This window comes from Pteronotus mesoamericanus, unplaced genomic scaffold (assembly GCF_021234165.1).
Source record: "Pteronotus mesoamericanus isolate MK-2021 breed Mesoamerican mustached bat unplaced genomic scaffold, CSHL_Meso_final contig_20, whole genome shotgun sequence".
Taxonomy (NCBI): domain Eukaryota; kingdom Metazoa; phylum Chordata; class Mammalia; order Chiroptera; family Mormoopidae; genus Pteronotus; species Pteronotus mesoamericanus.
In genome coordinates this window covers 4,438,732-4,455,253 of record NW_026555085.1, presented here as the reverse complement: position 1 = coordinate 4,455,253, position 16,522 = coordinate 4,438,732, and the positions used below count along the sequence as shown (strand labels likewise).

At 55.5% G+C, this 16,522-nt stretch overlaps 2 protein-coding genes across 3 annotated transcripts; one reads left to right on the top strand and one right to left on the bottom strand.

Moving 5' to 3' along the window:
- Nucleotides 1–361: 361 nt before the first annotated feature.
- SMIM29 (small integral membrane protein 29) lies at nt 362–2,781 on the top strand. The gene is made up of 5 exons (XM_054568706.1): nt 362–423; nt 1,518–1,701; nt 1,871–1,896; nt 2,134–2,239; nt 2,387–2,781. The coding sequence occupies exons 2-5, from the start codon at nt 1,591–1,593 to the stop codon at nt 2,450–2,452; spliced, it is 309 nt and encodes a 102-aa protein (XP_054424681.1). The 5' UTR covers nt 362–423; nt 1,518–1,590; the 3' UTR covers nt 2,453–2,781.
- A 205-nt stretch (nt 2,782–2,986) lies between these two features.
- On the bottom strand, nt 2,987–12,139 carry HMGA1 (high mobility group AT-hook 1). 2 transcript variants are annotated; one of them, XM_054568704.1, is made up of 6 exons: nt 12,041–12,139; nt 11,688–11,798; nt 8,162–8,324; nt 6,120–6,203; nt 5,430–5,480; nt 2,987–4,161 (listed from the first exon to the last, which is right to left on the bottom strand). In XM_054568704.1, exons 3-6 carry the CDS (start codon nt 8,294–8,296, stop codon nt 4,108–4,110), a joined length of 324 nt encoding a protein of 107 aa, XP_054424679.1. In that variant the 5' UTR covers nt 8,297–8,324; nt 11,688–11,798; nt 12,041–12,139; the 3' UTR covers nt 2,987–4,107. The 2 variants fall into 2 exon arrangements, with proteins under 2 accessions (XP_054424679.1, XP_054424680.1); XM_054568705.1 differs by having other exon boundaries at nt 8,195–8,324.
- Nucleotides 12,140–16,522: the final 4,383 nt, after the last annotated feature.

The following is a 16,522-nucleotide window of genomic DNA, read 5'->3' as shown; positions in this document are numbered from 1 at the left end:
CTGGGCTCCAACCGGAGGGGAAGCGATGAGATCCACTAGCCGTATCCCGTAATCTGAGTCTAAAGGGTGAGGGCTTTGCTGGGGTCCGCCCCGGGGCACGCCGGGAAACCGCGCGCCCAGCCCCCGCCCCCGCCCTTGCCCCCACCCCAGCCCACGCGCTCTCCTACCCCCGCTGCGCAGCCCTCGGCTGCCCCCTGTCGCCACGGAGTGGACCCTACAACCCGGGCCATTCCCCCTCCTTCACACCGTGGGATTGGCAGCTCCAGAAGTCTCCGGGCCGGTCGTCTTCCGCCACCGGATTGGCTGAGCCCCGGAGCTGAGGCTCCACCTATTTCCCCGGGTCCTTTGATCACGCGCTTCCAGGCTCTTCCGGGGCCCCGGAGCCGTCGGAGGGCGTTCCTGTTCGGGCTGCAGCGGCGGGAGGTAAGGCATGGCCGGGTTGCATGGGCTGCAGAGTGCTGGCACGGGTCCACGCCTCCAGGTGCCGGGGTTGCAGGATGCCGGGGCCCCTCTGCGCTACCCTCAAGCCTCTCTCCCACGGCCTGAGCCTCCCAGAGACTCCCAGAGCCTCCCAGAGCCCTGGGAACTACCTCCCGCTCGCCCTTGCTAGTCCGCATCCTAGGGTCGGCTTGACATCCTCCCCACCTCGACATGTATTCTCGACCATGGGACGGTGTGCGTGCGACTAGGCAAGCCCGGTGACCCCGCGAACACCGGCACAGGTAGCTCACGCCTTGCCCTAGGATGGAAACCAGGCGACTCGGGGTCAGGGACCGTTGGGGATCTTCGTGCAGCCTCCCATGGAGAGTATTCTTGCATCTGTCGATGGGAACTGACCCTCTCCGCCGGTCAGCCCAGGCCAACAGGGGAGGGACGTGGGCGGAGCCCTGGGTGTGGACCAGAGAAGGAGGTGACCTCACTTCGCAGATGCAGTCCGGCCCGAACCACTTGTAACCATCCAGGCAAGAGACAGATGGGCGACAGGATGGCCAGGCCATAGGTCTGGACTGACACCAGGGACGAGAGCACATAGGACCTACAGCCTGAAGTGTGGGGACTGGATCAGGACTGGGGCAGTCTCCTTTAAATGCACCTACCTCACCCCGTAGGCCACAGTGCTGGATCCTCATATTTTTACCTAATCTCCCCATTTTGCTTCACTGGATAGGCGCTGGCAGCCTAGTGCCCGAGGAGGTCGTTTGCAGAAGCTGGGAACCTATATCTAGCCTTTCCCAGGTGTTGAGCTCTGCAAATGTTTGGCCAGCACTTGAGGTGGGCCCCACCCTGATTTGGGGATAGGAGCCAGGCAGAACTCAGGCCCTGGGTCGGGCCCTCCTCCAGGTGCCCTTTATAGCCAGGATTTGCTGGGTTAAGTTGCAGGGTTAGCACGCTGACCAGGAGGATTTCTCGTCCCAGTTCTTGACCTAAGTTTTCATGCATCACCAGCTCTTGGGGAGGGATCCAGAGCCTGGATGTCACTCTGGGAAAAAATGATAACCTCTCTTCCTCCTCCCCAGGGAGCCCAGTGGAGGCGCCCTCCCGAGGCACTCCTGCCCATGCTGACTGCCCAGCCCTCCAGCTGCTGATGTCATGAGTAACACCACAGTGCCCAATGCCCCCCAGGCCAACAGTGACTCCATGGTGGGCTATGTGTTGGGGCCCTTCTTCCTCATCACCCTGGTCGGGGTGGTGGTGGCTGTGGTAAGGAGCCCCCACATTCACACACATACACCCACACCTTGGCTTAAACAGGGCTGGGTGGGCACGGTCCAGCCTACACACAGCCTCTCAAGCTGTCCTGCTGTGAGTGGCATGGAAGTGGGTGGGCTGTCCTGGGCTCCCAGCCTCCACAGTGCTGTCTCTTTTACAGGTAATGTATGTCCAGAAGAAAAAGCGGTGAGTGTCCTTGGCCCCCAGTGTTACCTCCCCCATATTTGGCTTAAGTATCTTCTCACAGCATCCAAGATCTCTGCATATATGTAAGCTGCCCCTCAGCCATCCAGATACAAGCCTGAAATCCCCTGCATCCCTTTGGTAGGCTTTCTTGCCCAGGCTCAGCTTACCCCCTGGGGGAGTAGAGACAAGACAGGAGGGCGTGGGCCCCTTGAGCTGAACCCCTCCTCTGCTCCCCAGGGTGGACCGGCTTCGCCATCACCTGCTCCCCATGTATAGTTACGACCCCGCTGAGGAGCTACACGAGGCTGAGCAGGAGCTACTCTCTGACATAGCAGACCCGAAGGTGAGCACTCACGACGGAGAGGGCAGTCTGCTGTTTTCACCCATATTCACCCCTCACACCAGAGCCTAGTTCTGCCCTCAGCCCTCCCATTTGGGCCTGGCGTAGTGAGGTCCCTTCTGCGAGGCTGTGCAGTCTCCTCCCCCACAGGTGGTGCATGGCTGGCAGAGTGGCTACCAGCACAAGCGGATGCCCTTGCTGGATGTCAAGACCTGATGCCCTTTCCCTGATCTTCAGAACCGTGGGGTCCTGGAGCGTCCAGGGCTGTGGCCTGCTCTCCCCCCTCCCACTTGCTCTTCCCCACCCCTCACCCCCCACCCCCATCACCTCACTGCCCCCTAGGCCTTTTAAGTCCTTTGTGGGCTATGCCTGTTGTCCATCCGAGGCATAAAGGGAGACTTCTTTTGGGGTAACTGGGGGGCAGGGAGCTTTGCTTTCTGTGGGGCCCACTTTCCTTTAGCCCTCCCTGACCTGGCTTTTGGAGTTTACGTGGCAGCAAGGCCTGATGTATAGTATTCAGTATATATATTTTGTAAATAAAATGTTTTGTGGTTAGGGATGTGATTTCTTCACGAGGGACTACAGTGATTCTCCTGGATCTGACTCATGCTTTCTCCTCCCTCCTGAAGCTTGAAGAGCTGGGCTGGGAGCCTCCAAAGCCACCCCCACCACCCACATCCTTGGTTTCCACCTTTACCTGCTTCAGGCACCCACCACACAGAAAGTCTCCAGTCCAGAAAAGGATTTTTTTTTTTTTATTCAAGTAACTGCAAATAGGAAACCAGAGGGGGGGCCCCAGGCTGGGACAAATAACGCTACCTCCTCCCCGGGACAGGGGAGAGAAGGTGGCCCTACACTCTCGGCCATCAACACAGGCCTCACTCTGCTGCAGCATCCTAGGGGCAGAGCCCCACCTTCCCTGGGACTGGGGTAGTTGGTTCCCAGCCTGCTTTGCCCCTGGCCCCTTCCCAAGAGCATCTTGGAGGGGAGTGTGGGCAGAACAGGAGGCAGTGAGGATGAACATTTGGCGCTGGTAGCAGCAGCAATGACAGATGTCTAAGAATGAAACGTTGAACAAAAACAACACAACTGTCCAGAGGTAGTTTGTGAACAGAGGAAAGATGGAACCAGAACCTTGGGGGGTGGGGTGGAGCAGGGGGTGGGAGTGGGCAAGGTTAGCTCCTTGTTAGTGCCCCATGTGAGGAAAGAGGAAACTCAGAGGCTTTCAGTGGAAGCAGCCAGGTAGGGGGCTCACGCCCCTCCTGCCTTCCTGCCTTCCTTCCTGTGCCCCAGGGGGACCTGTCCAACCTAGTGCTGGGACTAGGCAAGGCAGGAAGAAAGGAGAGTGGGCATCTTGGGGCCAGACAGCCCTATCCATGGCCACATGTGCTGCTGCCGCCAGTACAGTGGATTGAGCGTGTCAAAGAGAGATGGGGCTCAGGCCCCTTTAAGGCCAGAGGAGCCCTCCCAGGCTCCCTAATGGGAAGCCAGAGGTAAGAGTGGGGAAGGGACCCCCCAAAACCAGGAGCCCAGTCAGCAATGACCCTGCCACCAAGGGAGCAGGGATGCAACAGGCGCAGGGTGCAGCTAAGTGGGAAGTCAGCTTTGTCCAGAAGGGCAAGTGAATGCACGTGAGTGGGTAAAGGGTTGCTGGGAATCAAGACTGAAGGAAAACTGCTCCCCACTCGGGCCACCGGGGCCCTGCAGCGGCTGGTGCACTTGTAGTGTGGTGGTGCGGGCAGCGCAGATGGGTGGGCACAGGTGGGTGGAGGTGACTGGGGGTCTGGAGGAAGGGGCGGGGGCAGTGGGAGCGGGGCTGTCCAGTCCCAGAAGGAAACTGCTCCTCCGTGAGGAAGCGGGTGGCACGGCAGTCACTGCTCCTCCTCTGAGGACTCCTGCGAGATGCCCTCTTCTTCCTCCTTCTCCTGTGAGGTGAGGTGGGCAGGGCCATCAGTAGTGCCAAGCCCAGCCCTCCTCCTCCACCCCCAGCCATGATGGAGGGAGCACAGGCCTGCTGCCCCCACCCCTCCCTGCCTCCCCAGAAGGAGGATGAGTCAGGGCTGAGTGTGTGGGTGACTCAGCAACCTCCACAGCCCAGTTTCATTCATAAAAAAGGAAGAATTTAAAGGGAGGGAAAAAAACCACACATGCTGCTCTCACAGAACCATCCTCTCTGCCCCAGGGCCCACGGTGGGGGGACTGGGCAGAATGCACTGTAGCAGCAGGGAGTGAGGAGGTGGGGGGAGTGGGAAGCAGCAACCAGGGAAAGGAAATGGGAAAGGGTGGCTAGAGGGTGCCCAGGCACCAGGCGACCTTGGTGCACAGGGGCAGCTGCTGAGACACAGGCTGACCCCGGGCCAGGGTGGGGAGGAAGGGGAAGTGTGTGCCGCAGAGGCTCACTCACGGGGCCGGAATGTTGGGACACCACACGGGCTTCAGCCCCCATGCCAGGCACAAACTCCAAAACAACTTGTTTCCTGTTACTCACTCCTGGGGCTCAGCCAGCACCCCAGCCCCGCTAACCCTGGTGGTGGTGGTGGCTCAACTCCTGGGGACCAGCCAGGACCCCCAGCCCCACTAAGCCTGGTGGTGGTAGCTCACCTCGAGGAATGAATGTCTCGGAGTCCGGGGAGTGGGTTGGGGATAGGAAAGGACCAGGAACAGGAAGGCCGAGGCAGCTAACTGCAGGGGAGCCCCCTAGAGGCAGTCTCCTGACTGGAGACACCGACTTTCACTCCCAGTTATTTGGGGGCCCAGAAATGGAAGGTGCCTCCCTGTGGGATCATACCTCAGCTTCCACCCAGCACTGACTCCCTCTGGGGGCTGAACTCTTTGCTGCTTTGTTCTCCCTCCTCAGGATCAGGATAAACACAAACCTCACCCCCTCTTGGGTGATGTCATTTGCCCACTTCCAGAATGGGGGACAGACTAGAGGACTCCAAGATCGCCCTAAAAGGAGAGGCATCCCCTACTAGTGAAGGGCAAGAGTCTGGTCTGTACCTGGGACCCCTCACTACTCATGGACATGGAGCCCTTTAAAGGCCCTGGGCTGGGTGCCAGGAGCTTGGGTCTAGGCAACATGTGACGGTCCACCATTCTTGGCCCTGCAGGGGGGAACTGCCTCCATGGCAGGCATCAGCCAGTCTTTGCACCCCACCCAGAAGGGCCAAGTCGCCCCCCCACCTTCACCTACCAGTTTTTTGGGTCTGCCCCTCGGTTTCCTCCCTGGAGTCGTGGTAGTTTTCTAGGTGGTCAGAGAAAAGATTCACTGAGTCAAAAATGTCCCTGCTGGTACTGGTGCTCATCCAATGATGGTTGAGGAACAGAGAGGGACAGAGCTGCCTACCTCTGCTCAGGGCAGCCCAGGAATCTCACCCTAATCAGCAGGCCCACCCAAGTTCAGCTGGTGATGACTGGCCACATTGCCCCCTCAATATACACACACGCCCCCAACTCCCTCCTCCACCCATGACTCAGAGGATATGAGTCGTGTCTTAGAAAAAATAAAAAACAAAACAACTCTGAAACCCCGATGCCACTGGGAATCTGGCCTCCCTGCTTATCCCCAGTCCCTTGGGATTCAGGAGACCCCAGGCCAGAAGGTAACATTCTCAGCCCAGGGGCTCTTTGCCCCTTCACTCTTTCCAATTCTCTTTTCTTCATACCAGGAATGCTGCAGGACTTCTGACTTGATTTCCCCCATTGTCCTGGGCAGGACCAAGGCCCCAGAAGTGAGATTTCAGTCATCACACTGCTTTCCCCAATTAGCAAAGACCCACTGCCTGACACCACATACCCGGGCAGAGGCAGCAGATGCGGAATAAGCCAGCCCTTTCCCACGCCGCCCTCTTCGTGAACTGCCCCCCACCCCCGCCAGTCTTACCCGGGTCTTGGCAGCGCCCTTGTTTTTGCTCCCCTTTGGTCTGCCCCGAGGTCTCTTAGGTGTTGGCACTTCGCTGGGCTCCTTCTGCAAAGACAAAGGAGGCAGTCAGACACAGATGCCACCTGTGCCACCCCCTTCAGAAGACAGGGCCCTCTGTCCCACCCCAACAGGGTTTAAGTCAGCCCGACCTTAAGTAAGCCATCACCCCGACCCAGGAATTCACAATGGCAGGGGCAAGTCCTCAGAATTTAGCTATGTTTGACTATTTTTTTTTTGCAAAGCCCTTCCCCTTGCTTCCCTGTGACAAGACCCCTGGGAAAGATGTCATGGGAGCAGACAGGTAGCCTTGCCCCAGTCCCAGCTTTGCCACTGATCAGCCCTAAGATCTTGGAGAAGACACTTAATGCCTGCGCCTCAGTGTCCTGATGTAAATAGTGACAAGACTTACCTTGCAGAGTGTCATGAAAATTAAATAAAGAGTTGTCTAACCCCAGGTCAAGGATCATTGCTCATCCTTTCAGGTAACAGAAGCTGGACACTTCCAAGAATTAAGAGTAGAAAAAATGCTTTCCCCTGGAGGGAGTCTCTAGCCTCTACCTGTAAACTGGCCCCCTCCAGGCTGCCTCCCAGAAGAGAAGAAACCCCACAGATCTCTGGCATTACTGCCACTAAAATTTTAATAAGCCCTACACAGAATAAAAAGCTGCTACATTATGCATAGAAGCTGGGCAGTAAAGGCACTTCAGGTACGGTTTCCCTTGGGCTGTTTCCAACCATGGACTAGTGACCCAGCTCCCCTTTCTGACCCTCGACCCTACCCCAGCTAACAGGCAGGTGGGGGCGGGGGGGTCCAGGGAATGCTGGAGTTCCCTCCACAGTGGGCTCTGAAAGAGGCAGCTGATGCCACCACGTGGCTCATGTCTCCTAAAGAGTCAGGACAGACCACTAACCACTCTTTCCACCTCAGTGATTGAGAAGCCAGGGGCTTCCGGTTACAGGGCAAGGACTGAACTCAGTCTCATCTCCTCTCCCCAGAAGGGGAAGTCACTGCTGCCCTCTCCATGTGAGAAGCCAAGACTGCCACCGCAGAACAAGCTCAGCCCCTGCAGCCTGATGGGCCACGCTTTCTGGGGTGCCCAGACTGCACGGCTGGCCTAACCCCGTGGTAAGACAGCACCAGCATTCCAAGGGTCACTCTACCACCAGCTCCCCAATATTTTCAACTTTTGGGGCTTCAGTTTCTCCCTTTTTAAAAACCCTCACCCAAGGATATATTCACAGATTTTGAAGAGAGGAGGGGAAAAAGAGAAGCATCAATGTGAGAGAGAAACATCTATCAGTTGCCTCCTGTACTCGCTTGGACCAGATATCGAACCCGAAACCTTTTGGTATATGGAATGATGCTCCCACCAGCTGAGCCACAACACCCAGCCAGGGCTCAGCTTCCAGTTACAGAGCCAGGAGCAAAGCCCAGTCCACGGCCACTGGTTGTGAGGCCCATGAACAGGTACCTGGTTCCTGGCCCAGGATGAGGAAATACAGAAACTGCCATAAAGTATCCAGAAACTTTTATATTAGTAAATCAACAGAGTAGTAAGTGTGATGACTCTTATGATTAAAAATCCTAGGCTTATATTTCTTTAGTTCACAGGCCAGGGCTCAATCCCCAGCCAGGGATGGCTTATATTTCTTTTCAAGTTTCTAGAGTTCATCTTTACTGTTCTATAAACGCACTGGTCCACAATAAACTGGAAATAAAGAGCAGGTCCTCTACCAAAGTGTAAGCACAGCCCTGCATGAGCACAGGGTCACTTAGGCTTGGACTTTCTGGCATGGGCTCAATCCCCACTTTTCTCCCGGGGTCTCAGGAGTTATCTACAGGGTTCATGAGTACAGGATGTGGATGGAGGCAAGTGTGGGGATGGCACATGCAGACAGGAACAATTGCGCGCTCCTCCATTCCTGTTTTTGCCTGCCAAGATACCTGGCACCTCCCTAGCCCAAAGGAGTAAGTAAACTGAGGCAAAGATTTGGACACCCACCTGACTCCCTACCAGCGCCGTCCCGGGACTCACCGGAGGCTGCTTGCGAGGCCTGCCTCGCCCTCGCTTCTCAGTGCCGTCCTTTTCCTGCTTGGAGGCCAAGGGCTGGCTGGACTTCGAGCTCGACTCACTCATCTTCCCTTCCCTATGGAGCAGGTGGATGCTGGAGGCAGGAAAAGTGGTTTTAGACAAAATACTTTGTTTCAGCCACTTCCTACCCCTTCAGCCCTCCCACCTCCAAGCACACTGTAGCAAAGCTGCCTGCTCACAGGGGTGCAGGGACTCCCACCCAGCTGCCACAGGGTGGGGCTGGCCGTTGACCCTAATCAGCTCCTTATCTGCTGTTCAGAAGGGCTCTTTGTTGTCCTGCCACCCACACAGGGCCAGGGCCCAGAGGCACAGGCAGCCCACACCTGGGCCAAATTGTGGATGAAGTGGGGGTCCTCATGCTGAGGGGCAGACCCTCTCTTTAGCCACCAGAATTCTGCCCTTTCACGAAGCCTGGGGAGTTCACAGGGAGTCAAGGAGGAAAGGTAAGCAGAGAAAATGAGCCTGGGCACCTGGCAGCCATAAGCTTCAATCCCCTGCACGTCTAGCTGCAAATTCTCAAGGTTCAGAACCAAAAACTACAAGGGCAACCTTCACACTCCACACCAATCACATGGCCAGGGTTGGTGCCTGGGCCCCACCAGTGCCCCTCTCTGCTCGCTCTCTCAGGATAAAGCCTAGGATTCAATGATGGGGACCCAATTTGGGAAGGAGGAAGACGGTTGAACTGCAGTGGGTAAGGTGGGTCCCCTCTCTCCCACTGGGCCTCCTCGGAGTCTGATGGGACCTTTCCCTTTTATACTTTCTTACAGGAGGGGCACCTCCAACTGAGATGGACCTTTCCAGTTGGCCCTCTGGAGCCCCAGCAGGGCTGCTTCTAAAAGCATCTTGGTCCTTTTCTAGTGTGTTCCCTCTTCATAAAAGCCTATTTTGGTATAATCAGCACCACTACTGGAGTCACCTAAAACCTCCCCCACAAAGGGCACCAGTACCCTGTAGTTAGGAGCCTCTTCCAGAGGCTTAAAAGTGAGAGCCTGGCCTGGTTGCTCAGTTGGTTAGAGCGTCGTCCCGATACGCCAAGGTTGCAGGTTCGATCCCAGGTCAGGGCATATACAAGCATCAACCAATGAGTGCATAAATAAGTGGAATGAGAAGATGTTTGTCTCTTCCTTCCTCTCTCCAAAATCAATGAATACAGTAAAACAAAACTATCTTTAAAAAAAAAAGGGACTGTGAGAGTCCCTCCCACCCTGCATTCCCATTCTTGTCCTCGCAGTCATTATCCCCGTGTTACAGATTAGAGACGAATTAGGAAACCTATTGCTCCACACCTCCATGTGGACCAATTCCTGGCTGCACTTGGTAAAGGGTTGGCCCAAATGGCTCCACTTCTGAAAGCCCCTTAGTCTATAAAATGAGGGTGAAGGTAAGACATCTGCTTCAACTACCTTTCTAGACTGTTGCAAAGATCAAACCAAATAGTTTAAAAATGCCTGAACAAGAAGTCTTCCTTCAAAACGAGAACTAGAACATTTGAAAATGACTACTTTCTCCTTTTCAGATTTTAGACAATTTCCAATTTTAACTCAATCAAAGGGTAAAAAAACCCCATTTTGCACAACTGTGACTTTTCGAGGGCGCAAGGCCTCCATTCTCAAAGGTTCAGGATGCTCCAGACAGCAGGGCTTTTTCTGATAATTATTCTATTTTATAAAATTTCAGACTTGAAGACCCTTTAAACAAGGTGGTTGGTGATATATCCTGCTCTGTCATTAGTGGCTTGGCCTGCTCTGTAATTAAAGGCAGTGATTAGAATCTTCTATTACACCACAGGCCTCCTTTTCAAACTAAACATCCAAATTAATCAGCTAAATGAGTACTGACCTCACATGAGGTCTGCTGGAAGACCCCTGAGGGAAGGGGTTCTAGTTGGGTAAAGCTGGTCCCTAATCCGCGACAGCCTGCTGGGATCCTGGTGGGTCTTCCTGGAAGCTCTTATTTCATCTGGTGCTTCTCCCTCTCCCCACCTCTTGCTGCTGGGAACCATTGAGTCCACTCACCCACCCCAAATCTAGGACTCCACGAAATGAATAAAGGCCCGAGGCCCTTCTCTCGTGGACCAAGAAATGCTGTCTCTTCCACCTGTTTAGAACATCAGAGAGGCCTGGCACGAGTAAGGTTCTTTTCGGGCCCAATCTCAATCCTTCAATTTACAAGGCCTTTTGGGCCTCAACCTTGTCCCCTTTATAACACCGTGCGTGTAATGTGTGCACCACAAATGCTGAGAGAATTTCCAGGATAACCCTAGAAAATCATCATGACGCTACCCTATTTTACAGGAAAAAAAAATTGTAGTCCAGAGAGCCCTTACAAGTTGCCTAAAGTCACACAGAAAGTTGAAGAACAGGATGGAGTAGATTTCAGGGCAACCCTCTAGCCCGCCACTTTCCTTACCCGCCCTCAGGTTTAGTTAAGTCTCTGTGATACCCTGCTCCACACCCGGCCCCAGGGTGACTGTGCAAGTGTCTGCCTTGGTCACTGCAGGTCTACCGATGGGGACTGGGGGCTAGAATGTGCGGGGGGAGGGGCGCAGGCCGCTTTAGTAGGCGCGGGAAACTGGTGCACCCCGACCGCATGCACGGCCACGCGGGTGCACCCAGCCCCACTTCCTGCCAGAGGGGGCACCCAAGCCCGCCTTGGGGCAGGAAACCTGGCGCGCGCGGGCGCGGGGGAGAGGAAAAAAGCTGCCTCCCTCTGTGCCCTCCCCGCAAAATAAAGCTCCGGGAAAATATATTGAAACGGGGAGTCAAAGGGACTAGTTCCAACAGAGCCCAGCAAAGCAGAGAAACCAGTTTGTGGGGGTGGAGGGCAGGCCTGGCCCTGGGGGCTGAAGAGGCACGCGGGCAGGGCCAGAGGTGGGGTCGGGGTGAAGCCCCAAACCCAGGCCCGCGATTCGGCCTCATCATCGAGAAGGGACACCAGGTAAAGGCCGAGCGGGAGTAGGGCCTAATTGCGAGGTTCCTGAGCATTCCCCTCACTTCTAGAACTTCCCCTGGCTGCGGGGTATGGCCGGCCCCCCACTCTGCCGCTGCGCCGCAGCCTGTTTCTCTCCCCGCCCCCCCATACCCAGGGCCAGGGCCCGGGCTCGGGCAGGAGCGGCGGGCGCGAGGTGCATCGGGAACCGCCGGGTGCACAACTCGCGCTCGTCGCAGCCGCGCGCCCCCTCCCCCACCGCGCTCCCTTTCCCGGGTCCCCGCCCCCCACTGGGCGCCCGCGGCGCGGGGGAAGAGGTGCGGGCGCCCTCCCCACGCCTGCGGGCCCCGCCGCCCGCCCCCGCGCTGCGCGGCCCTCCTCTGCCCGAGGCTCGCGCAGTCCCGGCCTGGGAATAAAGCTGGAGGCGCGCGCTGCAGCCCCCGGTGGCTTGCAGGAAGGGGGGCGCGGGCGCCCTCCTCCGTCGCGGGGCCCGGGGACGACTCACCGCGAGCTCGGTCGCCGGCCTGTGGTGCGCGCTCCGGGCTGCTAGGAGCGACGGTGCTGGGCGCTGAGGACCGGCCTGGCTCCGCCGCCGCCGCTGGTAGCAAATGCGGATCTGAAACCGGGAGACAGCAGAGGCGCTCAGAGACCGCCACCGCCGCGTGCTCGCCGCCCAGGCCCCCACGGGGTATTTATGTGTCACATCCAGGAGTGGGAACAAAAATATTCCCCCTCCCCCGAAGGATGCGAGGGGCAGGAAGCTAGGCACGGCCCGTGCGCGGCCTCAATAAATAAATAATTTAATTAAATGATAGATATTAAAAGAAAAAAAAGCCACCGGAGGGGCCGCGAACTCACGCCTTCTTGGAGCCGCGCCAGCGCCAGAAATAGCCCGGGCTCGGAGTCCCAATTAGAGGAGCGCAGCCCCGGCTCAGGGGAGCTTAAAAAGAGCGACCCAGGGGCAGGGGGGACGGGCCCGCCCGCGCCAGCCGTGTCACTGAGGGGGCGGGGCCATGCAAATGAGCCCGGGGATTTAAAAGGGCGGCCGCCCGCCAGCCGCCCCGCGGGTGGATGCTGACTTTGGAGAGGGGTACGCAGATGTTGGCGCCGGCGGGGCGGGCTAAGAACCCGAGGTGCCGGCCCACTCCACACTGCCTCTTATCGGGAGACCTGAGAAAGGGCACAAGAGGGGTCACCAATAGGCTTTCGCGGGGTTGTGGGGGCGTCCTTACCGCCTGGAACTGAGGGGCCCCGACAGAATCACCTTCAGGGGTCTTCGGGGCGTATGGGTCTGGCGCCCACCGAGCGCGAGGATGTGGGTGGTGCTGGTGCGGGCGGGGTCCGCGCGGGCTGGAATTCCGCGGCCTACCCGCCGCCCCCTTCGCCCAGATATGTGGCTGGTAGATTTCCCCTGGGCGGACAGGTGTCTGTGTACATTTCAGTGCCAACCTGCGTGTGGCTGATTGGTGAAATTAAGGTGTTGTGAAATTTAAACGTGAAACTTGTGAAATCCAGAGTTTTAAATTATTAATGGTCGCAAGTGAACCATAATTAAGGTGCTTGTTTCAAACAAAGCAAACGATTGACTCGGTGCAGGTAAACCTGAGGGAAGGTTCCTTCATACATGCTTTCCCACTTGGTGCCCTGGCCCCATCTGTTGTGACTTTTTAAGAAATAAAGTGTGAACCAGTGACCGCTAGGAAGCACTTTGAGGGCAGGGACTCAGCCCACGTACGCTATACCCGCCGCGCCGGGCGCACTGGCGCCGGCTCAACAAAGACTTGTTGCACGACCGGGAAAGAAGCCAAAGTGGGAAGATGGCGGGGAGGGCGGTGGGAGAAGAAAGGACGCTGTTAGTGGCGCGCCCTGCAGGCCGGGCCGGGGCCTTACAGAGCGCACCTCCCCGCCCATGATCCCGGAGGCGGCCTTCCACACCTCCCGTGATACAGGGAATTGCAATGCGGCCCGGTGACACACTGCAGTGACTCATGTTGTTCTTCCTCCCTTGTAGGCTGAGGCCCTGGCCCAACCCCCTCCTCAAGGGGCAAGCCGGCAGTGAAGGGGGGACTTCAGGAAAACCCTGAGCACAGAGTGGAGGCGGGGTGGGGAACCGAAGGGGCCGGGCCTCCTAGTTTCAAGAATGTTTCAGGAATGTTTCCGGTGGGGGTGGGGTACCGAAGCGGGAGTGGGCTCAGCCCCCACCCGGGGCAGCACGTGCTCGGCCGGGTGGGGGCGGGGCGCCCGGGCGGGAAGGCGCTGGGGGCCAACAGAACCGGTTCAAGGAAGAGGGCGCGGGTCTGGGTCTGGGGCCTGCCTGAGCTTGGGGGTGGGCGGGGAGTCCGCCTACCCGCGCGCCCGCTCTCCGCCCAACGCCCAGGTGGAACGCCGTCCCCGTGACGTCCCCAGGCTGCCCCTGGAGGGGAGAGGAAGTCAACGAAGGGCAGCCTGAGGGGAGAGGAGGGTGGAGGGGAACTCGTGGGAGAGGCTGGGGGAGGGGCGGCCTGCCCCTTTGTCTGGAGCCGGGGGTGGGGCGGGGTGCTAGGCGCGCTGCTCCATCTTTGTGCCCTACGCGATAAGCGCGCGCTTAGTAGGCCGCGAGTAGAGTTAGCCTCATGGCATGGAGTTGTTACCTCCCAAACTACGCGACATTGAGTGGAAGACCGATTTTTCAGCCCTCGTGCTACGGGTTCCTGCCATCAACCCGGGCCCCCCAGGTTTGGGCTAAGGATAGCCCTCGCAGAGTGGCGTTCCCCTAGACATAGCCTTCCCCAATGCCCCCCAGGCTTCTAGGCCAGGCCTCTGGCGCTAGTGGCCAGGAAGGCCTTGTGAGGCCTGTGGCTGCCCCTGAGCGGCGGGTGTGGAAGAGAGAGGGACTTCCTTCTCCAGTGGGCTGTGGGAAAATGTGTCCAAATTTTTGGCCCACTTTTCACCAGCTGACCTGATCTTATTTTTTTTCATACTTTTATTTTCCCATCATCCTGATTTCCTTACCGACTTGTTTTTTTACCTTGTATTATGTGTATTTCTGTAAGCCACCTCAATTTCTCTCCGGAAGGAAGCAGATATAAATAAAAAATGTCTAGGCAAACATAGTAGTTTGTTTTTTTCCAGGATTACCCACACCTTTGAAAGCCAAATACCTATCACTGACCCCTGCCTCCATGCTCTCTGGATTACAAATGCCCCAAATGACTTACTTTTTTCTTTCAGTAATTATTAAGCATAAGGGTGAATGGTAGGGATTTTAAAAATGAATAAGTCCTTGCTCCAGTGAATTTCATGTCTAGAGGAATCAGAACCAAGAACGCTTTGGTGGAAGACAATTTTTTCACAGATAGCGGGGGAGGGTGGTTTTGGGATGATTCAAGCACATTATATGCAAGCTCACCTCCTGCTGTGTGGCCTGGTTCCTAACAGGCCCAGAGGTTGGGGACCCCTTCATGAAGCAGAAAACATTCATTCATTCATTGATTCAGTATTTACTGAGGGCCTACTGTGTACCAAGAACTCTTCCATGCTCTTGGGGTACCATCAGTGAGCAAAGTTCCCTGTGCTTTAGAAACTTAGACTGAGGGGTCAGATGTGTAAAGAGAGACTTAGCAGGTGCTACCGGAGGAGAGGAGGAAGCTGTGGGTAGTCAAGGAAGTCTCCTAGAGGTGGGCTTGAGTGGGCCAGGATGGTATTTGGACAGGTGGGAAGCCATGGGGAGCAGGCACAGAAAGAGAGCTACTCTAGGCCAGGGACATGAACTTGGCTGGTCAAGGCCTGAGGGGCCCCAGGGGAATTGGTCGTATCAGAACCAGTCTTTGCCACAGGAAGCATTTTCTTACTGTCAGAGTTGAATTATACAGTTTTCACAAGGATAACACATTGAACTCAATGACCCACCCCAACAGACATACTCAGGAAGTGGGGAATTTGAGTCAACGTTATTTTTCAGGACAGCTGAAGGTAAACTTAATTTTACTTGACCTGTTGAAATTCTTTCTGATGTATGTTAGTTTTTCCCCTGCTCTGCTAAGTGGAGTAGCAGGAGCTTGACAATGTCCCAGTCATGGCTTGAAATTAGGAGGTTGTGGTAGTTGGTGTGTCCCTTAGCATACCTGGGGATTCGTGCATCCTATCTCTCCAGTTATATGTTTACGTATCAGTTTACCTGTTGCTTTTGAGTCAACTGCAGCTCTTGGAAGAGTAGAGGTTTCTCAAAAGGCATGGGAATAAGGTGTGACAGTGTTCTGTGTGTCAGCCCAACCTGAAAGGTAGATGGTAAGAGGCAGGGAGGAGAGGAGTAGGAATTGTCTACCAGGGGTGTCCAACCCATGGCCTGCAAGCCGCAGGCGGCCCAGGATGGCCATGAATGCGGCCCAACACAAAATCATAAATTTACTTAAAACCTTTTTTGGCTCATCAGTTTTCATTAGTGTTTGTGTATTTAATGTGTGTGTGGCCCAAGATAAGTCTTCTTTCAGTGTGGCACTGAGCCACCAAAAGGTTGGACAGCCCTGGAACCTATTGTACAAACCAAGATATGTTTTAAAGTACACCTTTTACTGATGAAAACTGTATAAAAGGCATAAACCCTGTGTTCAGCTCAATGCACTTTCATAAAGTTAACACCCATGTGTCACTAGCACCCAGATCAAGAAAGAGAACATTTTCAGCCTCCCTTATGTAACCACCATCTCAACTTCTTTTCTGTTTGTTTGTTTAAAGATTTTATTTATTTATTTTTAGAAAGAGGGGAAGGGAGGGAGAAAGAGAGGGAGAGAAACATCGATGTTTGGACTGCTTCTCAGGGCCCCAAACTGAGGACCTGGCCCGCAACCTAGGCATGTGCTCTGACCAGGAATCAAACCAGCGACCTTTCAGTTGGTGGAACTACACCAAACCCACTGAGCCATATCAATCAGGGCACCATCTCAACTTCTAACAGCACTCTTTAGTTCCAACTTTTTTGTGCATTGTGTGGATGGAATCATATGTTATGTACTCTCTTGTGTTAATTTCCTTTTTCAACATTATGTCATGATTCATCCATGTTATTGCATGTGGCTGCAGAACGTTCATTTTCTTTGCTGCACGGTTATATGATGTTAAGTGTACCACAGTTTTTATATCCACTCTGTTGCAGGGCATTTGGATAGTTTCTGGTTTGGGACTATTACAAGTAGTGCTGCTGTGAATGTATCTTGGTGAGATGTGCTCATTTCTATTGGGTACATACCTAGGAGAGGAATTCCTGGATCATAGGAGGTGTATGCTCAGCTATTACAGACAAGCAAGACACTTCAGAGTAGGAGCAGGTAGTAGTAGTTATGAGCAGACAATGAGCATGAACCT

Excerpts from the sequence above, each read along its gene's own strand:
- SMIM29 (XM_054568706.1), top strand. The coding sequence starts at position 1,591 with ATGAGTAACACCACAGTGCCCAATGCCCCCCAGGCCAACAGTGACTCC. Across the intron at positions 1,702-1,870 it reads TCGGGGTGGTGGTGGCTGTG|GTAATGTATGTCCAGAAGAA; the intron begins GTAAGGAGCCCC and ends TCTCTTTTACAG. Across the intron at positions 2,240-2,386 it reads CTGACATAGCAGACCCGAAG|GTGGTGCATGGCTGGCAGAG; the intron begins GTGAGCACTCAC and ends CCTCCCCCACAG.
- HMGA1 (XM_054568704.1), bottom strand. The coding sequence starts at position 8,296 with ATGAGTGAGTCGAGCTCGAAGTCCAGCCAGCCCTTGGCCTCCAAGCAG. Across the intron at positions 6,204-8,161 it reads CGGCGCTGGTAGGGAGTCAG|AAGGAGCCCAGCGAAGTGCC; the intron begins GTGGGTGTCCAA and ends TTGTCTTTGCAG. Across the intron at positions 4,162-5,429 it reads GGGGCAGACCCAAAAAACTG|GAGAAGGAGGAAGAAGAGGG; the intron begins GTAGGTGAAGGT and ends CTCACCTCACAG.